This window comes from Phyllostomus hastatus, unplaced genomic scaffold (genome assembly GCF_019186645.2).
Source record: "Phyllostomus hastatus isolate PE091 unplaced genomic scaffold, TTU_PhHast_1.1 phas_scaffold_12, whole genome shotgun sequence".
NCBI lineage: Eukaryota > Metazoa > Chordata > Mammalia > Chiroptera > Phyllostomidae > Phyllostomus > Phyllostomus hastatus.
Window position 1 is genome coordinate 15,316,003 of NW_025334007.1, and position 22,917 is coordinate 15,338,919.

The 22,917-nt window shown below is 42.6% G+C and overlaps 1 protein-coding gene across 2 annotated transcripts; it reads left to right on the plus strand.

Moving 5' to 3' along the window:
- The first annotated feature begins 1,207 nt into the window (after positions 1-1,207).
- ASB9 (ankyrin repeat and SOCS box containing 9) lies at positions 1,208-19,390 on the plus strand. Of its 2 annotated transcripts, none has more exons than XM_045856074.1 (7): positions 1,208-1,551; positions 8,000-8,079; positions 10,229-10,336; positions 13,265-13,415; positions 14,316-14,450; positions 15,915-16,172; positions 19,192-19,390. In XM_045856074.1, exons 1-6 carry the CDS (start codon positions 1,458-1,460, stop codon positions 16,136-16,138), a joined length of 792 nt encoding a protein of 263 aa, XP_045712030.1. In that variant the 5' UTR covers positions 1,208-1,457; the 3' UTR covers positions 16,139-16,172; positions 19,192-19,390. The 2 variants fall into 2 exon arrangements, with proteins under 2 accessions (XP_045712030.1, XP_045712029.1); XM_045856073.1 differs by having other exon boundaries at positions 15,915-16,106.
- The last annotated feature ends 3,527 nt before the right edge of the window (positions 19,391-22,917 follow it).

Below are 22,917 nucleotides of genomic sequence, written 5' to 3' on the forward strand. Positions count from 1 at the left end.
CATTTCCACTTTTAGGAATCTCTCCTCCAGAAATATTTGCATGTATACACAAAGCCATATGTACGAAAAAAGAGAGTACGGTATTTTTGTTTTTTTGTCAAAGAAATGGTAACATTGTGCTTCCAGCCTAGGGGAATGATGAAATTGATTTGGCACAACATGGAATTCTTGCAGTAGGTACTAAAGAAAGGGACATAGCTCTATATGCTGAAATGGAAAGAGCTCCAAGACAAAACAAGTGTAAAAAGCATAGAACGAGGTGATCATATAATTACAATTATGCAAAAAATGTAAGGGGATCAATGTGTGTACATGGAAATTATAAAATATGAATGACTGTCCTGCAACTGTTAACAATGACCACCATGTCTGTCAACTGAGGACCCGTAAGTCTGAAAGACTGAGGCTATGTCTTGGGCCTTAAAAAAAGTGCAATCATTTTACAGCCAGGGTCTGCTTGAGACTCAGTCTTTCCTGATGGGGAAGCAGAACTCCCTACCCCATGGAAGGAAGGAGTAGCTGCAGTCTAGGGGTGGCCATGAGCCTCAACCAGCAGCACCCAGGCTTGCAGAGAAACAGGGTGTGTCTGCAAAAACACATATGCAAAAAGCGAAATATTTTGTAAAAGCAAAACCTTCACAAAGTAAAAGGTTTTGTAATTAACAAAGATAGCAGGCCTCCTCCATGCCCCCATGCCAGCCAGCAATCCATTTTCCAATTGTAACCATTAATTATTTACTTAGAAGTTAATGTATAATGTGTGGAAGAGTGAAGCTGGACATTTAATGAAATCCTTGCAGTTGCAAGGGAGAAAATAAAAGTCCTTTGCAAGCCTGCATGTTTGCAACATATAGACACATTTTCTCATAAGAAACTCCCAGAAAAATTGAAACCACATGTGCAGATGGCCAAGGCTGCAGCAACACCAGCTTTGTCTGCTCTTGGGTTCTGGGGCTTGTCTCAACAGGAAGCCCCCAAATAATGAAAGGATCCCAGCAGGGGAACAAGGCTGCAGCCAGGAACAAGGTTTCCTTCACTCCCACCCTGTTCCTTCGCTCTGCAAAAGTTACAAACTGTGAGTTTCCTTCCTGATAACCCCAAGGCTTCCTCACTGATTGGTCTCAGTTTTGGAAAGGACGTGAGATCAGCAGCTTTGTAGACTTGGGGCTGGGGTGCTTTCTGGAGCTTTGGCCAGCTCCAGCCAGCTAGGTGGCGCGCATGTGTGGGGGTGTGTGGGTGTGTGAGTGAGGGAGAGAGAGAGAGACCACAGGTACTACTCAGATTACTCTGCCTGTTTGGTTCTGTACTGCAGACGGCTGTCCTACTGTCTGACCAGGACAGTGCAGCTCAGCCAGTCACAGCACTGGAATTTCCCAGGAGCAGGAGCAGCCTGGAATGTGAACTTTTCCTGAGCAACTGAAGTGGAACAGGGAGCTTGTCTGACCCAGGAGAGCACCATGGATGGCGAACCACCAGGCGGGACTGGCAGCCAGCCCTGCAGCCCAGGAGACTGTCCTGACACCACTCTTCTCTCAAACCCACCGATGGGGGGTGAGTCCAGGGGCTGTGGAATCAGAGTGCTGGGGAGGTTGGTGAACAGAGAGACAGAAGAGGGTTGGGCGATTTCAGTGGCTCTGTCTGAGATACGTTCACAGGGCAGTCACTGGACAGAAGTCAACAGCTTGCTAGTATATATTCTTTACATGGCTCTTCAAAAATGTGCCCACCTCCATCTGCAGAGTCCTGTAGACCATCCAAAGCCAACCGTCACAGTTTATTCTCCACTAAAAACTTTAGCTGCAATGGTTAAATATATCACATTACACTGGAGGTTTAAAAATTACAAATAAGAACAATTTTACTGCCGAGACATTTATTGAAAGGTTTTAGGTATTTGGCACCGAGGTGGGGCTGGGTTTACAAAGGGTGTTCAAACATTGAGCACTGAAGTGATTGATTCACTTTATTTTATTTATTTATTTATTTACTTATTTATTTTTAAATTATTTTGTTGTTGTTCAATTACAGTTGTCTGTATTTTCTCCCCACCCCCTCCAAACCCACCTCCCTCCCTTGCTTCCACCCTCCCCCTTGATTCGCTTTAAAAGGAGCCTTACTTTTAAAACTTTGGACATGTCTTACAGGTATGATTCTCCCCTGTCAGGTGGTGGTGCTGCTAATGTATAGAGTCTCATCCCTCCAGAGAGCTGTCATTTTTGTGTGTGAGAATTCAGCAGGTTCCTGCTCACTGAAAGTATTCTGAAAAAAATGGGTGTAGGCATTAGAGGAGAGGAGACGTTATTATATCCAGCACCCTGATAGGCTTCCCACAACGCTTGCCATCAAAGGGACAATAAGCGGGAACCCTGTAGTCAGCTAGGACTTAACTAATTTCCTACTATACAACTGCTGGAAGGGGAAAAGCCAGGAGGAATCAAATACAAAATGCCTTTCCTCTGACTAATTGAACAGATAAGACTGCTCATTCATTTATTCGTTTTCCCCATTTTGCTCATGAAACGAGCAGAGCACTCAACAGTGAATGGGATTTGGGCCCGCAAAGGCAGACCTCGGTGAATCAGATGGATGGAGCATGGATGTGGAGCAGTGGAAAGCAGAGTGGCACCAAAAGTCACTTTTGAAAATGAATTTGATAAATATATTTTTATTTTTTCATTTTTAAATCCTCATCTGAGGATATGTTCCCTGATTTTAGAGAGAGAGGAAGGAGAAGAGAGAGAAAGAGAGAGAAACATATATCAATGTGTTGCCTCCCATATAGGCCCCGACCAGGATCGAATCTGCAATGTAAGTATGTGCCCTGAGTGGGGATCGAACCCACAGTCTTTTGGTGCAAGGGTTGATGCTCCAACCAACTGAGCCACTCAGCCAGGGCTGATTAGTATATTTTAAAATATATTTTAAAAGCAATAAATATGAAGAAAAATCAGTGACTTGGTTTACTTCTACATGATTATTTTACAGCTAAGTATTATTATATTGTTTTCATATGAGAGAGGGGTGCCAGCTACTTTTCGCTGTTAAGAGTTTCTAAAGGTCCTAATGGCTGGGGCTGCATGAGTAGGTGGGGGTGGACAGGTGTAAATACACTCTGAGATATAGTAGTTAAAAAGTGAACAACATACTGGCCCTAGCTGGTGTGGCTTAGTTTGTTGCAACATCATCCCATAAACCAAAAGGTTAGCAGTTCAATTCCCTGTCAGGGCACATGCCTGGATTAGGGCCCATGCCTGTGTTAAGGGTTTGTTCCTTGGTCAGAGTGCATAGTACAGGCAGCTGATTGAAGTTTCTCTCCCTCTCCCTCCCTTCCCCCCTCTCTAAAATCAATAGCATGTCCTTGGGTGAGGATTAAAGAAAAAAGTGAACACAGTCAAAACGAGGAGGCAGAATGCCTTAGGGAGTCTAGTAAGAACAAGTTTGGCGAGATGAAACCTGATAATGAAGCTTCAGAAACTAGGTGGCAGAGTTGAGCCTTTATAAGGCAGGGAATTGGGAGCCATTGATGATTCTGGATCAGAGACCTGGCAATAAATAAAGACTGAACTAAATTAAACCGGTAGCTATAATCAGTAGGGATTGTGGTGGGGTCACAGGAAATTCTTGCACTAAGTCACATGTACTCAAACTCTCATGTGCATCAGCATCACCTGGAGGGTCTAAAAATGCAGATGGCTGGGCCCCAGCCCCAGAGCTTCTGATGCAGTGTTAGGTCTGGGATGAAGCTGGGAATCTGCATTTATAACAGCTCTCAGGTGATGCCGACGGTGTGATTTGGGGACCACACTTTGAGAACCACTGCACTAACCCAAGCATGAATGTTACATGTGGATCAAACTTGGAAATGACAGAGAAGGGAAAATCAGAGTGATCATTTCAAAAGAAAAATCAGACTATGCTGCTTGTTTAAATGTTGAGGCTAAAGGAGAAAAGGCAGCCCAAATTGTACAGTTTGCAAGCCTAAATTAATGTCAGATAAGAGGGTTAGATAAGACAGGAGTTGGGAGGGGGAGCTGCTTGGGCGCAGCCTAAGGAAGGGAGGGTAAGGAGTTCTATTTTGAACATAAAAGTGCCAATAGCTAACACACAGCCTTGATGATGTAGGAATGGCCCCATCCTGTCACGTCCCAAAGACTGAAGGCAAATGCTTCTGCCCTTTCAGAGCAGCCCACCTTCTTTTCTTTCCCCTTGTCCTTGCAAAATGTTTTGCAAGATAGATGTAATGCTACTGCCCAGCATTCAGTGGGGTCTCCGAGCTTCTTGAATAGCTCTTTTTAGAATGTACCAGTTAGTGCATTTTAAACCTCTTCTGAAAGAATGGAAATTTCAAAAATCACTTCAGAAATTGCAATAAAAATTAAATGGCAGCCTTCCTAATGTGCTGCAGGGTTTGATGGGGACTCAATTTAAAAGAAAGGTAAGTATAATGGCATTCATTGGAGGACTTGTGGAGTGGTTTTGTTAGGAGAGCTCCTTGCCCCATTTAACCGTGAGCTACTGGATCAATGGCATTGCCATTGACCTCATTTAGTATCCATTTTTTTGGCAGTAAAACCAATAGACCCTGGCTGAACAAGTCCTGGGGAAGAATCTTTAATGTATATCAAGGGTTTGGATAATGTGTTCTATACACATGATGGCCCTTGAGTTTCCAAGACTTTGGTGGGGTCAGTGGAAAGGGGATTGTGACCTCGAATCTCCCTTTCATCCATAGTTTTCTACTGTGGGCATCATCCATACTCGGAGAGGAAAAGGTCCCCTCTCCCATTGAGTTTGCTCTTTCCAGTATCAGCAGGAAGGCAGGCAAAGCTGCTTCTGGATTTAATTCCCATGTGTTGAGCCCATAGCTCATTGCCTGCTCGGGGTGCGGGCTCTGGAAAACCCTGGAGAAACATCTCCTGGATATCTCTTCAGTATTTTTAAGAGCAAAAGAAAGTGTGTGTGGACTAGTCCATGTTGCAAATTATAGCATTTGCTAAACTGTATGTGTGTGTGTGTGTGTATATATATATACATACATACACACATATATACATATATACACATACATAATTCATGCTATCAATGCTAGGAAAATATCAACCTTTCATTGTCACAATTTTAAGTTTTTATATAATTGCTCAATTGTTCAGGGACCTGCTGAGGCTAAAGTCTGTATCAATTTGAGGTGAATTTGGGCTTTACAAGAACCCAAGTTGGGTTTGTTTTTTTTTTCTGGCAGGAGTAGGTACATTGTGATAGCCTCACAAAGCTCTAGTTGGAAATGACTTTAAATCAGAAAGAGAAGTCGCACACACCGCTGATGGGAGTACAAAGTGGTATGGCCACAATCCACAGAAGGCTCAACATTGCGTTACTGTACCATACAGGCAGTTCTACTCCTAGGTGTATGTATACCCAAGAGAATGGAAAACATACATCCACTCAAAACTTTGTACAAAAATGTTCATGGCAGTATTATTCACAATAGCTAACAAGTGGAAGCAACACAAATGCCCATCAACTAATGAATTAATCAATGAAATGCGGCCTGTCTACCTAATGGATACTATTTGCCCATGAAAAGGGAGATGAAGTACTGATACATACTACAATGTGGATAGACCTTGAACCAGTAAGCTCAGTGACAGAAGGCAGTCCCAGAAGACCACATACTGTATGATTATGTTTATAGGCAAATCCATAGAGACAGAAAAATAGACCAATATTTTCCAGGGGTTGGGGGAAGTAAAAATGGGGAGAGGCTGCTGATGGGAAGGGGTTTCTTCTAGGGATGGTAAAAGTGTTCTAAAATTGACTGTGGTGATGGTTGCACTACTCTGAATATACTGGAAACCATTGTATTGTAGCTTTAAATGAGTATATTGCACAGTATGTGAGCTGGGACTCAATAAAGCTGTTAGGCGGATAGATATTGCCGGTCCCTATGATGTGTAGCAGGACAACACCCTGTGCCTCTCGAAGACACAGATGTCCTTGCTCTCCATTCAGAGGCAGGAGTACAAGACCTCAGGTGGCCTTTTTTTTTTTGCTTAGAAAAGTACCCTGAAGAGAAGGAATAATGGTTCCATGAGGAATGAATAGAAAGTAAAGGCCATTTTTATCTACAGTTGATAATTATAATTGCATCATTTTAATGAAATCTGAGCAGGCCATTTGGAACCCAAATTATCTGCCTGGACTGTCACCTCTAATATCTGAGGTAGCTTTAAGAAAGGCTGAGAAGTGTGGAAACTATATTGTTTAGCAGCTGAGCACTTGGTAGGGAAAACAGATTAATCATCACGTGCGATGATCCATTAGGGTCCATTTGCAAATCTATTTACGACTGAGTTTCAAAGCCTTTTTCAATTTTTGACTCTTTCTTCTCAGTCAAGATTTTGTGCAGATGGTATGTTGCATTAGCACCACCAGGGTAGAATTAGTTTTCTTTTTAATTGTAATTTGGAGAGAAATCTTTCTGTATCTGCAGTCTACGTTGTAGGCTCCTAGTGCTAGAAGCAGCAATATCTTTCCTGAAAGAAGTAGGAACCTCAGAGAATGCTTGGAGAACCCCAGGTTTCTCCTGAGCATAAAGTTTTGAAGGTAGGAAAAGCGACTTCATTTAAGGTGCCTCATGCCCCTTAGTGAACCCAGAAGGAAAGCACTGGATGGGCAATGTGGAGGTGAGCTCATTCGCCTCCTCCTCACCTATTACATGCTCCATCAACCTGTCTGGAAAGATGGTGATTTGCTCACTGGGACGGATTTTCAGGGGCACTGATAGCTCCGCAGAGCAGGCAGACCTCAGCCCACACGTGTTAAGTATAAAATGTTCTGGCCGCCTGCTTTATGCCCTTTCAATGTGCAAGGCATCAGGAACTACCCTGGTTCTCCAGGCCTTCTCAGCTTTTGAGAGATAGCAGTTCCTTTACACCATGTTATGGGCATCAGACCGTGCCGCCTTGTCTGTGTGCAATCATGTGTTTACTCTAGTGGGCAGAGCTGGAGCTGGAGCAAGTTCATACGAGCCTTCTCGCATTCTCACTTCCTGCGCTTGTTTTGGAAATCAGTCTCAACTTAAGATGAGAAAAATTCAGGTCTAGGCCTCATTCAGATGACATGCAGACTCAGAGTGAGGAAAGCGTGCAATACGTGGGGATGTGTGGGGATACGGTTTTTCAGCTTCCTTCTTAAGAATGTGTGTTCCTTCCATAGCTTGTGGAACAAATTTGCTATTTTAAAGAGCAGCGATTACAGGGTGTAATCAACACTCTCTGTTTAGTGTTTGGGCAGGATAATAAAAGTGTCTAATAGGTATTGAGCCATGGGTAAGTATATTGCTCTGCTTACTTATGGGGAAGGAAACTGATGTTTAGCCCTTGTCCAGGGACGCACAGCTCAGAGGAAACCGATCGGGCCTGACTTCAGAGCTTCCTCTTAACCACACTGGCACACTGCCTTTGGGGGTACATAATGTTCCAGTTACAAGGTCAGACTGAGCTCTGATATGCACTTCATACTGGGACAAAAGGTGTATTTGATTCCAAACCTAATGGTGTATGTAATTACCTGATTACTACTTAGTATATTGTACTGTTTGCTGAGATGCCAAAGTTTCTATTTCACACAGGAAACTGCGCTGGCAATCGCAGCTTAACACATTAATGCTGGTAATTAGTGGAGCTCTCACTTAACTAAATGGACCATTTGCCTTTGAAATCAGTGTGTAAACGGAAGTACAGTAACCCATCTGTCATCCCAACCTACCCCTTTGTCCTTAGTTTGGACGCTGGATGTAGTTTTTAGCTACATAGATGATTCAAATAAACTGTGTACAAGAAATGTCAACAGAGGGGAGAAATGGTGAACTTCTGATGGGAGTTTTGGTTGATTGACTCCAACCATTAACGCCTGTTAGGTTCTTACTGATGGGCAAGGATGACCTTCCAGGTCTAAAGTATATTAGCTGGGTGTCACCTGTTCCTCTCTTTACATACAGATGTTGTGTCTGACTGGTCTCCAATACATGAAGCTGCGGTCCATGGGCGTCTGCTATCTTTGAGGAATCTCATCAGACAGGTAGGTAGCTTTTTGAAAAATAAAAAATAAACAATAAGTATTCTATTAACTCACCACACTGAGAAAAAAGTCATAGTCTGATATCAAGATTACAAATTCCTCTTCAGCAAAGTGAGGTGAATACCATCTTATCCAACCAATTTTTTAAATTTGGAGGCTGACATACTAGTAGAATTTAGTATAATTCTACACACAGAGTAGGTACTCTAATAAATACCTATGAAATGAATACTAGGAAAATTAGTGTATTTAAGTTTCCTTTTCTTTATTCAGTAGACTATGTTCTTAAAACTTATCATGTAGCTTGGGTTCTCAGCTGAGGTGATTTTGCCCTGTAGGTGACATTTGACAATGTTTGGAGACACTTTTGTTGTCACAGCTGGGAGTGGGTGTGAGAGGGTGATACTGGCATCTAGTAGGTAGAGACCATGGATGTCACTAAATATCCTACATGGCACAGGGCAGCCCTGCACATCAAAAAATTATCCAGCACAAAATGTCAGTAGTGCCGGGGTTGAAAACCCCTGATACAAAACAATGCTTGAAAATGTCTTTTTAAATTTGCAATCTTATCATTTCAATGACATCTTCAGTTCTGTTGCATCTCCAGTTGATTGTGACTCTGCCCAGTTTGATATTAATTTCTCTGCAATTTAAGTCACCATTTAAATTCTAAAACAGCTTTTGTTCAGGATGCTCTGCTCTCTGAAAAGACAATGGATCTTTTCAGTTAGGAGCTCTTCACCCTTTCTGTGCCATAGACCCCTTTGGAAGTCTGGCAAAGTCTGTGGACCCCTTCTCAGACTAACGTTTTAAATACATAAAACAATGCAGAAGAAAGCTATCAAGATATAAAATGACAAATGTGTAGCATAATAATATATAGGCTTCTTTGTTAATACATTGAATAAGATTTAGTGGTGATTCTGATGACTACCATAATTTCTAAATAGGATGAACATATATTTTGCATCTTTTAAATATCTGTAACAATTGTAATGTAGTAAAAATATCTGTGATCCCACCCCATGATAGTACTGTATACTGCTATTACTACTGTGGTTTGCTGTTAATTGAATACATAATTGAAGGACATGGTACATTTCAGGTACTGGTAAGTGAAAGTAACTGTGCTTTCAAAACATCCCAATGTCATGGATCTTTCTACACTAAGTAATCTTTATATAAGAAAAAAATTTCTAAAGAAAGATTTCAGACTACCCCAGGCCACTGTCTTAAGCTGTTTTTTTTTTTATAGCAATAGCTGGTCACAAGTAGAAATGTAGATAGTAACTTTAGCTAAAAGAAGTTAAAATGCTTCTGGGATAAAATGAAACATTTACCTTATTTTAACATGACAGAAAATGATCATTACAGCTTTTATATGTCACTTATTGAATTGGGCTCATACTCATGTATATTCAGTATTTATAAGTTTACTGAACATATATGAGTAAGTTACCTTCTTGGCATCTCATTTTCTGTCTTTATAAAATGAGCATCCAATACCTACCTGTATTAGTCAGATCTTCCTGTGTAACAAACTGCCCCAAACTCTGTAGTATAATGCAATAAACATTTCTTACCAACGAGTCTTTACGTCGGCTGATCTAGGCTGGGTTTGGTTCCAAGCTATGGGCTGGGTGCAGGTCTCCTGCACACATTTCCCATCCTTTGACTAGTGGCTACATGTGAAATTTCCTTCTCCTGGCAAAAGTCTGGAGCATAGTAGGGCAAGCCCACCAGGCCAGAATACATGCAGGAATAGTTCCTTGCCATGGACCTCATCAGAACAATACACCAACAAGTGAGAGGACAGGAGAGAGTGAGAGCAAAATGAAAGTCAGTCTTGTGTGTATGTACCTAAGAGTCAAATTGCTGGGCCATGAGTGTGTGTGTCATCAGACTCTAATAGATACCGTCACATTGTTTTCCTGGGTGGTTGCACCATATTACACTCCCACCCCCAGTATGAAAGATCCCTTTCTGTTGTTTTTCTGTATCACCATCAGTAATTTAGTGGACTGTCAGATTTTAAGCCAGATGAACTCTTAAAAGTAGTGTCATAGTACTGGATTTCTGGCTGTAACCCAACCCTAATGGAACCAATGCTTTGCACCCCTTACTCTGCCCATCTTCCCTCCTCTAGGGGTGGTCTGTGAATGTCATCACAGCAGACCGTGTGTCCCCACTTCATGAAGCCTGTCTTGGAGGTTATCGTGCTTGTGCCAATGTTTTAATAAACCATGGAGCTCAGGTGAGTGCCACTCAAACAACATCTTAGAAACCATGAATGAAAACTGACTATTTCTCACCCTCCAGAATAATTTCCAGCATTTGTGATTAGCCTGATTTGAAATATGAAGAGGGGGGTTATTCAAAAGTGTATGTCCATCAAGCCTGTCTGCTTTACCAACTGTTGGTAATGGGTCCTGTCTTTATTATTTTCTTTGATAGTCACTACTAATAAATACCTGTTAGATTTCTGTCTTTATTCATATGTCTCAAAGGCAGTGAAATATTGTACAAAACACACATTTGGCTCCAGAACAGAATAAGGGTCCCAGACCATCTCTACTACTTATTAACATTGGAAATTGGAACAAGTTAATTATGGTGTGCGTTTTAGAGTCTACACCTGAAACGTGGAAGAAATAAAATGTTGTGTAACTTATTGTAGTGTTGCAAAGGTTGAAAAAGGTGAAGTATATGGTTATTATTTGGAGAAGGAGACTCAGGACAGCATAATGAGAAGTCCGAGAGGAAGGAGGACACAAAGGCATTGAATTTGAGAGAAGGGACCAGTAATTCTTCCTTTAACTAAGTCTGCTCATGCTCAAAAGTGATAGAAAAATCTGACTAGGAAAGTATATATGAGTTTTGCACATTCTCTCAACCAGTATTTATTGAGCATTTATTATATGCGTAACTTATAAACTAAATGAGGAGACAGCCAGATGAGCAAATGTTTTAGTGACTATAACACTAGCTGTTTCAATAGATAAACCCTGAAATCTCAGTAGTCTAATACAACGAAAGTTTCTTACTTGCTCAACTGAAATTCCACTGTGGGTGTTGCCAGTTAGATGGCTCTTTCCCAAAGGTGGTTCAGGAACACAGGCTTCTTCCATCCTGCTCCACTGTTTTCAACAAGTAGCTTTCACGTGTGCTCTCGGGGTAGTCTCCATTCCAGGTGGTTGGAAGGGACAAAGACGTGGGGGATTGTGCGTGGAAAACTTTTAAGGACCAGTCTAGGTAGTGACATAGATCACTTTCACCCATATCCCACTGGCCAGAACTCAGGCCACATCTAACTTCCAGAAAGGCCAGGGAATGCAATGTGGTTGTGTACCCAACACAGAAGAAATAGGTTTGTTGAATGCATAACATCTCAGCCAGAGAAGGCACTTACAATACACTGTTTTTATTTGTTAGGTTTTGCTATATAGCAAACCACCTCGACTTAGTGGCTTAAGACAATAGCCATTTATTTATCTCACAATCCCTTGTGTTGACTGGGCAGCTCTTCTGGTCTGCTTCAGCTGACCTCAGCTGGGCTTACTTGGGCATTTGAGGTTAGCTGGTAGATTGGCCAGAGCGGGCTGGTTCATGATGACCTTGCCTGGGTTGGCTGAGATGTCTGGGGAGCCAGAAAATTTCTATGTGGTCTCTCATCCTTTAGCAGGCTGCCTGGACTTGTTTACATGGTAGCAGGGATTCCAAGGGCAGCAAAACAGGGCAAGCTCTCTGCTTGTAACACATTTGTTACTGTTCCATCAGTGAAAGCAAGTCACGTGGGCAAGCCCTGCTTCAAAGACTGGAAAAATAGTTTCCATCTTATGAAGACTTGCAAAGCCATATTGCACACTGTGCAGAGAATCTGTGGTCATTTTTGCAAACTTCCACAATGTATTAAGTGTTGATAGCCAGGGGGTTGTTGGGAGCACAAGGAAGTGCTTCTAACCCATTTATTTCTGATGGAGACAGTCAAAAACAGGCTTCCTGTAGGAAATGATGTCTAAGCTGAAGCCTCAAGGACATGTTGCAGTTAGTCAGCTGAATGGTGGGTTGGGGGAAATTATGGGCTTCCCTCCCTCTGAGAAGACCAAATGTAAAGACCTGGAAGTGAAAAGCACATTTTTGTGATTTCACATCATTCCTTATAGCAGCAGAATAGAGTGGGTGAGAGGGATCAGAATACAAATACCATTGTTGTCCATGCCAAGAAAATAGGCTTTGTCCTGAGAACTGTAGAGAGCTATAGGTGAGCGCATCACTAGGCTTATATTTTGGTTAAGAAAACATACATAAAACTTTGAAACAGGGCCAGGACTAAGGAAAAGCATGAGAGGTGCCTAGCGTGCACACTTTAAAGAGCTGCTCACCTACACTGGAATGCTAGTTGACCCTGGGAGTGAGTGTCTCCTTAAATTTTGCACCCCTGCATGTCTCCTGTGCCTCACTAGTCCTGGCCTTGCCTCACAGTACTATTGCTTAACTGTTCACCAAAGAATTTCTTAACAAAAAAGAAAAATGCTTCTGTGTTTGGCTTTGCTCTTCCCTATTAGAAATTTCCAACATTAGAAAAGATAGTCCCAAAGATTATAGTTTTATGGCTCAATAAGTCATTAATCCATTCATGTCTAGCAAATTTATTTCAGCGTTCCATTGATTGACTGTTTAAATTCTCCTTTGAGTCATCCTCACCATCTTACTGGTTCCCTCAGTAATGAACGAAGTGAAACAGACCTTTGGCATGTATTCACTCTGTATTGGTATGAAACTCATGTTTTAACATTAAAAATGATATGTTAACACTTTTAGAAGATTGCTCTGGCTGTTGTGAAGAAACTGGATTGGTGTGACACGGGTCTAGGATGGAATGTTTAAAATAAAGAGATTAATTTGTAAAGTATTGAAATTATCCTAACTGGCTTTCAAGTTCAGGATCCTGGGGAGGCCAGGAAGGAGATAGAACACTCAGTAACATTCTTGGCACCGTACATTCCATGCTTCATTCAGTTTTTTCACCAAAACCTCATGGAATTGCATTTTTTGGCCCCATTTTGTGGTTGTGGTATTTAAGGATCAGAGAAGTTAAACACCGGCTCCAGGAGTGGTGGAGACTGGATTTGAACGCAGGACACCCCATTGCTTGCCTTCATTGTGGAGCTTTTCATTCCAGGTGAACGGCGTTACCACAAACTGGCACACTCCCTTGTTCAATGCTTGTATCAGCGGCAGCCCAGACTGTGTGAATTTGCTTCTGCGGTTTGGAGCCAGTCCCCACCCTGCCAGTGATCTGGCATCTCCCATCCATGAAGCTGCTAAGAGAGGTAAAGTGGTTGAGAACTGAAGTTTTCCAACCACTCCTTCAAGGGATCTCACTGTTAAAACAGAGAAGGAAAAAGAGTTCTGTTTTAGAACAATAGTTCTCAAGGTGGGGTCCTGGGACCAGAGGTACCAGTGTGATCTAGCACAGAAATGCAGATTCTTTGGTTTTGCCCCAGACCTATTGAACCAGCAACTCTGGGGGTGGGATGCAGCCACCTGTGTTTTGATTCACAAGCCCTCCAGGTTGTTCTGATGAACAGACCATTTTAGAACTACCTTTTTAGAGCATCCCCAATGTTGCTCCCAGGACCTGTCCTTGGTGAAGTTGTAAGTTAGTGTCCCTGCCCCATGGCCCATGCTGTATCCTTTTTTCCTTCAGGCCCACCTGCAGTCCCTGTTCGCCCATACCTCTCCCCAACTCTCACTGTCATTTCTGTGCTTGGACTGATTACAAAGCGCAAACAATTGAAAAAGGTTGATGTTGCTGGTTGCTTACCATGGAGTCGCACCCAGAGCCGCAGATCACATCTATGATCAACCCATGAACTGAAGGCAGTATTTACAATCATTCCCTATTCTAAGCAAAGGAAGTAGCTTTTGGTCCCCTGGACAAGTTGCTGGCAGATTTAAATATATGGTTACCAGTGAGAAGTGGGGTATGTGGGTAGTAAGGAGTCAAATATATGGTGACAGATGATTTGACTTTAGGTGGTCACCACACAATGCAATATATAGATGCTATATCATAAAAATGTGTACTTGGAACCTCTATGATGTTATTAACTGGTTTCACCCCAATAAATTCAATAAAACATATAAAACCCCAAAAGATGGCGAAGGTATTGTTTCCCTGGTACTAGAGAACTCGTTGTGTAACTGTTTTCTCTTGCTTTGGGCTGCAGGCCATGCGGAGTGCATTGAGTACCTTGCAGCTTATGGGGGTGACATTGACCATCACATCAGTCACCTGGGCACTCCACTCTATTTGGCTTGTGAAAACCAGCAGGTATCCTGTGCCAGGAAGCTTCTGGAATCAGGTAAAACAAAAGGCAAAACAAGGAAAGCAAATGAAAAGTAAGTTAAATGTATTTCAAGCTGTTTCTGTTGCAGGAGTTGAAAAAGTATGGGCAGTGAAGTTGGAAAAGCTTGGGGTTCATATTCACTGTGTTCCCATGGGAATTATTTCAAACTGAACTTTAGCTCTCTCTTATAATGAGGATGATGATGATGATGGTAATATCTTCTCCCAGGGTAGTCCTTGGTGATGAATACTTTTCCTCCCTTTCCTCTGCCTCCATCCTCCAGCTAATCAGATTATTAAACCTTGCATAACTCCCAAAACTGCTAGATTAGGACTGAGTCTTATTTGGGGCCTTCTTTGCTACTTGTCTTCAATTTGGAAATTGAACTTGCCCTATTTTAACCCATTGTAAATATTATATTGTCTTTGAAAAGGCCTATGTAGCATCATTCTTTTTCACTTCGACACTGGGAACACCATTTCCTCCCCTCTTTAATTATTTGAGCCCTGTTTAGTCTTTAAAACTCGAGTACCCTTTCCTCCCCTGAATGTTTTTATAGTTCTTCTTGCCTTCTACTCATCTGGTAACCATTGCTATGGATTAGGAGATTCATATTCATTCCCTCGCATTATTTCTCTCTCTCTTTCTATTCCTCCCTCCCTCCCTCCCTTTCCCTCCTATTTCCCTATGTAGATTTTAAGCTCCTATAAGGACAGGGCCAAGTTTTGCCTCCTTCATAAAGCCAAGGACAATGCAAGAACAGTGCAATTAACATTTGTTAACTGGACATAGGTTCCCAGTTTACTAAAAAGACAGCAGCTGCACAAAGCCACATGTCCCCACATGTCATAGTGTGAGCCAGCATCCAGGCTAGAGCCGGGGTTTGTTGAGAGTGAAGGGACAGAATGGGGTGGGATGATCCTAGAAATCCACCTCACTCCTGAAGAAGAAGACTTCGCCACCTTCCCTGTGACCTTGGGATTGGCCACCACAGTCTAGGAGATACCCTCTCCGGTTGGTTGCCCTTCATAGTCCCAGTCACACAGTCCCGAATTCCAGGTTTAAAGCCCTGTGGCAGTTGCTCAGTGTATGAATGCAGCTGCTTCCTAGGGATGCGATTTCATCCCGTAGCCTCACTTCTAGTCAGTACCGGCTAGTATTAGGGCTCCATTAATAATGTGCAGCTTTCAGGCCACCAGGATTTTTCTTGTATATATCCACATCTATGGAGAGTCCATATAGGCGAGTTTAAATCCTCATATGCTATATAGCTCATGTTGTACATTCAGTGACATGGTCAAATGACATGTTCCTAATGTTGTTAAATGGAATGAAGTCATCTTTTGTTTCCTCAGGAGAACTGCTGTGCCCAGTATGGATGCCCAGTTGTTAGGGAATTTTGAGACACAGTACTTTGAGGAGGAGGATGCTTGAACTTTGCTCCTTGGCTGACTCTCTGTTGTTGTTGTAACTCTTTAGGAGCAAATGTGAACCGAGGCCGAGGTCTGGACTCCCCTCTTCATGTAGCAGCCAAGGTGTCCAATGGGGAGCTCGCCCGCCTGCTCATGGATTTTGGAGCAGACACTCAGGCCAAGAATGCTGAAGGCAAACGCCCCTCAGAGCTGGTGCCTCCAGAGAACCCTCTGATCCAGCTCTTTTTGCAGAGAGAAGGTGCTTCTCCTTTGCCTGAACCTAAGCCCTAATCCATAGGCTCTTGCGGGCTCTAGCAGGAGGCAGGTACTGACCAGGTTCTGACTTCTGATCCTACAAAAAATATTATGCTCTGTCATTACTAAATGTGGGGGGCTGAGATAATGTAGCATTCCACGAAGTACACCACTGGTGATGTAGTAAATAGTCATCTGTTGTTTGGCACGTGGGAGACAGACTGTTTTGGATGATTAGTATTCATATGTGGGGTTGGCCAGTTTTCAAAGCACGAAGATATTGTTTTACAATTTGAATATTAACTTTACCTAGAACATGCTTGACAGTGAATAGAAGCCTCTTTGAGGTTATATGATGTCCCAGGATGTTTTGCTACACTACAGGTGTGCTAAACCTTCTGGGCATTGATTGAGCATTGTAAGATATTACTTTAATGATTCACAGTAATCTGGAAGCATTTACTATTGTAAGTTAATCAACAGCAAGTTCATATTCTTCCATAAATAAGGACTGATGCTCCTGACCCAAACAACTAAACCTGTGGTTGTGCAGTGTGCAAGAGGGTACAGGCAATTCCCTGGGCTGCAAGTCAGGGGTGGTGGGTTGGGGTGGAGAGCAAAGACCCCTCTGATTGCATTCATTGTTTTTTTTTTTAATTTATTTTTAGAGAGGGGATGGGAAGGAGATAGAGACAGAAAGAAACATCTTTGTGCGAAATCAGTTGCCTCTCACACGCCCCCCACTGGAGACCTGGCCCGCAATCTAGGCATGTGCCCTGACTGGGAATCAAACCTGTGACCTTTGGGTTCACAGGCTGGCATTCAATCTGCTGAGCCACACCACCCAGGGCTGATTGAGTTCTTAATTGTCCGTTGAGGGAGGAGAGCAGCTAGCTTAGGACCTGTTTTGTTTTTGTTTTCACCAGAATGTGAACATTACGTTTTGGGTGTTACGTGACTGTGAGGTTGGCTTCCCTAGCACAAGGATTCTGATATTTTAATCTACTTGTATTCTCCCCACGTGCTGAGAGTTAGGGCTGGCCTTGGGCCAAAAGTGGCCGTGCAATTCTTCTTCCTCTTACTCCCAGTGTGCCAGAGTGCTGGCAGCCAAAGCCCTATCTTGGGGCTCCCAAACAAGACTTGTATGTCCCAACCTTGTGTGCAGAGGGCTATGGAAGATTGACCCTAGGCACAAAGAACAGTTCAGAAGAAACCCCTTTATGTTAACCAATGGGATAATCACCAGGCAACTCTACCTACATTTTGAAGATTTCTTGTTTTCAAAACATTCTGTCTATATATACAGGACCAATTTCTCCAACAGGCACAGACACAATATTTGAAGCTTATGTTTTTAGGAGACCACAGAAATCTTTTCATTTCTTTTGAAATTGGAAGGAAAAAATAAATAAAACTCAACCTGGATTATATTGATCTTTATACCAACATAGTTGTAAAATACCATTTTTTTTAAGACTGGGAAAACATTGGATTCTCACACTTCCTGCACTGACTCTTCCTTTGCACTTTATTTCCCAAAGCCATTCCTAGACATCTATGTTGCTTTTAATTTTGTTACGCACATTTTGGTGATAGTGTGGGCAATGGTCCCACTGATTTGTAAAATGTCAGTTGCCATTAGAGGGTATTACCACTTGTTTTGCCTGCATGAGTTGTCTTTGGGGTTCAGGTGAAGTCACCTCTCAGCAGGCTGGAAGCGCACAGGAAATGGGGACAGGCAAGTGCAGAAAGCCAGACCTATGAATTTAACACAGTAATATCTGTCTCTGGGTGGCCCCTGAAAGGAATTTGAGAATATTACCATCCCATTTACCTTGAAAAGCATCTAAAAGCAGTGTTCTCATGGCAGCAATGAAAACTAAAATGACTGTCTCTCAGCACAGAAAGCAGCCACCTCTGAATGTGCTATGGCCTTAAAGCATCATGAGTGTTGCTGGGGAAGAGAAAAAAGTTGAGCCCAGGCTGGTGTAGCTCAGTGGATTGAGCATGGGCTGCGAACCAAAGGGTCGCTTGTTCGAGTCCCAGTCAGGGCACATGCCTGGGTTGTGGGCCAGGTCCCCAGTAGGGGGCACACAAGAGGCAACCACACATTGATACATCTCTTCCTCTTTCTCCTTCCCTTCCCCTCTCTCTAAAAATAAATAAATAAAATCTTAAAAAAGAAATCAAGACCCTAAGCAATATTCCAGCTACCAACATAGAATCAACCGGTTTTATTATGGAGTGTGGCAAATGGCTACAAAGCTGTAGTGGGTTTTCAGCTCTATTTATATGGAATTAAGGCTACAGCTCTTGTATATCAGCCAGTGTGTGGGAAAGAGCCAATAGCCTGTTTGCATCAGTAGATACATTGAGTTTGCTCTGATAGCCTGCTTTTCCTCTCTCCATCCGGCTTGCAATGATAGCTTATCCTTCATAGTTCTTTTTTTTATTTTAATTATTGTTCAAGTACAATTTTCTATCTTTTACTCCCATCCCGGCCCACCTACCCAGCCCTCCCCACGTCCCTCCCATTTCATAGTTCTTTTTTTAAAATAAATATCTTATTTACTTATTTTTAGAGAGGGGAAGGGAGGGAGAAAGAGAGGGAGAGAAACATCCATGTGTGGTTGCCTCTTGTGCGCCCCCTACTGGGGACCTGGCCTGCAACCCAGGTACGTGCCCTGACTGGGAATCTAACTGGTGACCCTTTGCTTCACAGGACCCTGCTCAATCCACTGAGCTACAGCAGCCAGGGCTGAACTCGTTTCAACTGGACCAGAAATGGGAGAACATAGCCTAAAAATGTCCCCTATAAGAAACAGAAAATGGTCTTAAACAGTACTGTATTATTGCCTTATAAAAATATTACACAGGGTGGGGCAAAAGGAGGTTTACGGTTGTTCCTATGGGAAATAATACAATAATTAATAAACAATAATAGAAGAATAAACTGTTTCTGCGTACTCATAATTGTAAACTTCCTTTTGCCCCACCCTATATTTTGTACGCTTTCAAAGAAGGAAAAGGAAAAGTCATCTTAGATCGCTGAAACCAACGTGTGGCTTGTCTTTACCATCTTTCTCCAGGCCCTGCTTCTTTGATGCAGTTGTGCCGCCTTCGAATCCGGAAGTGCTTTGGGATCCAACAGCACCATAAGATCACCGGCCTCCTCCTCCCGGAGGAGCTGAAGCAGTTTCTTCTACACATTTAACTATGTCAAGGCAAACATTATTGTGTGTTGTGGCCACTGGAATTTAAAAATAAAGTTTGGTTTATAGAGCATGACCAGTTCTTTCTATTGGATTTTTGGTTTCAATGGAAACACACTGGGTACTTTTGTATTATTGGTTGGAAGGCACGGAGACTTTTTCCCTCTTGCCTGGAAGAGGGCGGCTAAAAGAATAACCATTGTTTTGAATATCTACTGTGCGCCAAAAGGTGAGCCAGGAACACTTTGTGCATTATCTAATTAGCCCTCACAGAAGCCCTCTCGGGTGGGTACTCTCCCTGTTCTTCTCCAAGTGAGACTCAGAGATCTGGGATGTCAGCCTGTGCAATGTCTCATAGTAAGGACAGGAGTGAGGTAGAGTTTTCTAGTGTTACTACTCCGGCTTCGTCTCTTCCACAGGGGAAGGCAGATACAGAAGAAAGATAATTCTTTGCTACATCTGACTTTTTAAAACAATTCCCTATTCTTAGGACAGAACCACTACTGCCCTAGTCTAGCATGGGGCCAACTACATTTTCTCAACCCAAATATTATATACATATTAGGCATATTCTAGAAGGTGATATCCAATACAGTAGCTGCTAACCCAGGGGTTCGCAACCAGGGGAGGGTTTGCCCCCTAGAGAACACTTGGCAATGTCTGGAGAGGTTTTTGGTTGTCACAGCTGGGCGTGGATGGCAAGTATGTGCTACTGGCATCTAGTGAGTAGAAGAGACCCGGGATGCTGCTGAACATTCTATGGTGCGCATAGCAATTATCCTGTCCAAAATGTAGATGGTGCCAAGGTCAAGGTTGAGAAACCCTGCACTAGCTGTAGGTGGCTATTTTAAAAATGTAAATTAATTAAAATGAAATAAAATGAAAAATCCAGTTGCTCAGTCTCATTAGCCATATTTCACATGCTTAATAACCACACACGGCTAGTGGCTATTGTCTTGAACAGCACAGGTATATAGATCATTGCAGAAACTTCTTTTGCTTCGTTGTTGCCGAAATTTCTTTCTGAGAGATTTCTTTTGGACAGAACTCTTCAGATACTCAACAAGTGGATTTTAACTGCCCTTCAGTTTCTAATTTACGTGAGACTTGTGATATAATTTAGTAATGCCGGCTGTAGTTTCAGCTTTCTCTCTGAGAGATGAATTCGGAGTTCCATTTGATCAATAGAAAGAAAAAATATTGTACCTACTTAAGGCAGATATTTACCCATAAGATGATATATGGCCTGAATGATCTCTAAAGAGATTTTTGATATCATTTTCTGTTGTTCTTAATTCAGTTTGCTCCGGGGGGGGGGGGGAATGTACTTAGAATGTTGTTCTAAAACTCCCAACTAGTTACCCAGAAGATGGCGCTGCCGCCACATAGATACTTAGGGGAAAGGCTTGTTCCTCATAAATAACCCACTGTAAGATGGTTTACAACATAGGCTCTGGAAATTTCCATCCAGGATGAAAACTTTGTAGTGATGAATTCCATTGACACTGGGTCTCCTTTTCCAAAGTACCCCAAAGGACGAGGGGTCCTTGCTTCCTTTTTTCCTTCTTGATTGGATCGTGTTTACATTTATAATTTAGACAGCATCCTGTCACTTGCTAATTCACTTAATTTCACTAATTCATTTACTCAGGAATACTGAATGAGTGCCTGTGTTTGTGACAGGCATTATTCTAGGCACCAGGGTGGCCACAGTGAATGACAGAGGCAAAGATACTGAGTTTCTGGATCTTACACTCTGGTTGGAGGAGACATTTGCTGAGGAGAAAGTGGCTGTAGGCATTTTTCTATTGTTTTTTTTTTTTTAAATACCAGTTTAAAAAACAGCCTTTTTTCCCATCTAAACTGTATTGGACAGACTCTTGCTTATGTTAATCTTCCTTTGGGAAAACCCTATGAATGTAACTCAGGACCACACAGAATTACTAAAACAGTATTTTTCTTTTTCAATCTTCCACACAATTAACCAATTTGCAAGTCCATGTAATGGTCATATCTGCAAATGGGAAAAAGTGTTCCCACCACCTCCCTTCTTGCAATTTAGGAAAATTTCAAATGACCCCACTTAGCAATGCTCAGAAAGAAGATTCTATTAAAAACAGGAAGTCCATGTTTATGAGTCTAAATGTGGTTCTATTTATAAGTGGCATGTACATGTGAATGTTTTATCATCACAATCTGGCACAACTTCATAAATTCTATCATCGAAGCTGGTTCAGTGACTCTAATGGACCCTCCACTTTCATGGATGAAGGATGTAAATGTTTAGCCTCGTGAAACCATCTTTTAAAAATTATAATTACTTTGTTGTTAGAGTGCAAACTTAGCCCATATTTATTGTAGAATGGTCTCATATTGTCGGTTTACTACATTCCCTTGATTTTATCCAGTAGAAACACTGAGCAGTCAGTACAGATCACTAGCCTAGTTCATGTTATAATGAAGGAAGAAAGCAAGAAGAGGCCAGGGAAGGACAATTAATTTATTCGGGATTTATATTAAAGCTGACTGACATGGTCTGATTCTCCATGTACTAGGCTGGAGTGGTCAGTCATTAGGTACTCAGGGCTCAGAAAGAAGGGACCAAAATGTGCTCAGTTGCCTATTCTGGGCCACGGGGGTGAGCATTTATTATATGATGAAAGTCTGGCATTAGGGCTTGAGTGGAACACCAAGTCAGCATCAAAAGCAACTAAACAACTCCCACTTTCAAAGGCTTGTTAACAGTAGGCCTCATGCATCAGTGATATATAAGCCTCACCTCAACACTTCAAAGTTCTGTGGTCCCCATTTTACAGATAGGGGTGAAGAAGGGTTAAGGAATTTGCCAAAGTTGTTCTTTACCATTACACTGTCTGTTATCTTCAGTAAATCTCAGTGCTTTTGTCCCTGGGTCCTAAAACCCCTGCTGAATTAAGTGGGGGAGGAGCTGAGTCTGCAGGTCAAAGGTCTCAGCTGATGTTAAATGGCTTTGCCAGCTTTAGATTCGACATCACTCAGCCCTTGCCCTGACCAGCCTGGGAGGCCCCAAACTTCCTGCATCTTGGGGCAGGTGAGTCAGCTGTGCCCTGCCGGTGGCGCTGGTAAGTACAGAACAACACCTTCCCAGGGGACAAGCCCAGAGTGGCAAATGAGATTGTTATTTTCTTTCTGAACTGAGAGTATTTTGAACTGACATCATCAGTGATAAAATCATGATCTGTAATGTGGCAGGATGAAGGGGAAGCTGCCTGGGCTGTGAACAAAATGGTCTTGTAACAGGGTGCAGTCAAGAGGGGAGCCCCAAACAGGGATTTGTAATAGGGTCCAGAAGAGCTTGGAGATCATTGGCTCCACACCACGGGGCCACACCTGCCCAGAATGCGGGCAGCTGTGGCCAATTGTGGGAGGAGCCACAAACGAGGCTGCAGAGGAAGACTGGCGCTGGGATTTAAACGGAGGCACAGCAGCCATTGGGCGTCTCTCTTCTTGGGACCACGCGTTTGTTTAGGACTATGCAGCTTTGGTGTCTCGGTTGGGACCATGCAGTTTGGGTGAGAGTCAGGACCACGAGGCTTTGGAGGTGCTCCCTTTTGCCACATGGAG

Excerpts from the sequence above, each read along its gene's own strand:
- ASB9 (XM_045856073.1), top strand. The coding sequence starts at position 1,458 with ATGGATGGCGAACCACCAGGCGGGACTGGCAGCCAGCCCTGCAGCCCA. Across the intron at positions 14,451-15,914 it reads CAGGAAGCTTCTGGAATCAG|GAGCAAATGTGAACCGAGGC; the intron begins GTAAAACAAAAG and ends GTAACTCTTTAG. Across the intron at positions 16,107-19,191 it reads GCTCTTTTTGCAGAGAGAAG|GCCCTGCTTCTTTGATGCAG; the intron begins GTGCTTCTCCTT and ends ATCTTTCTCCAG.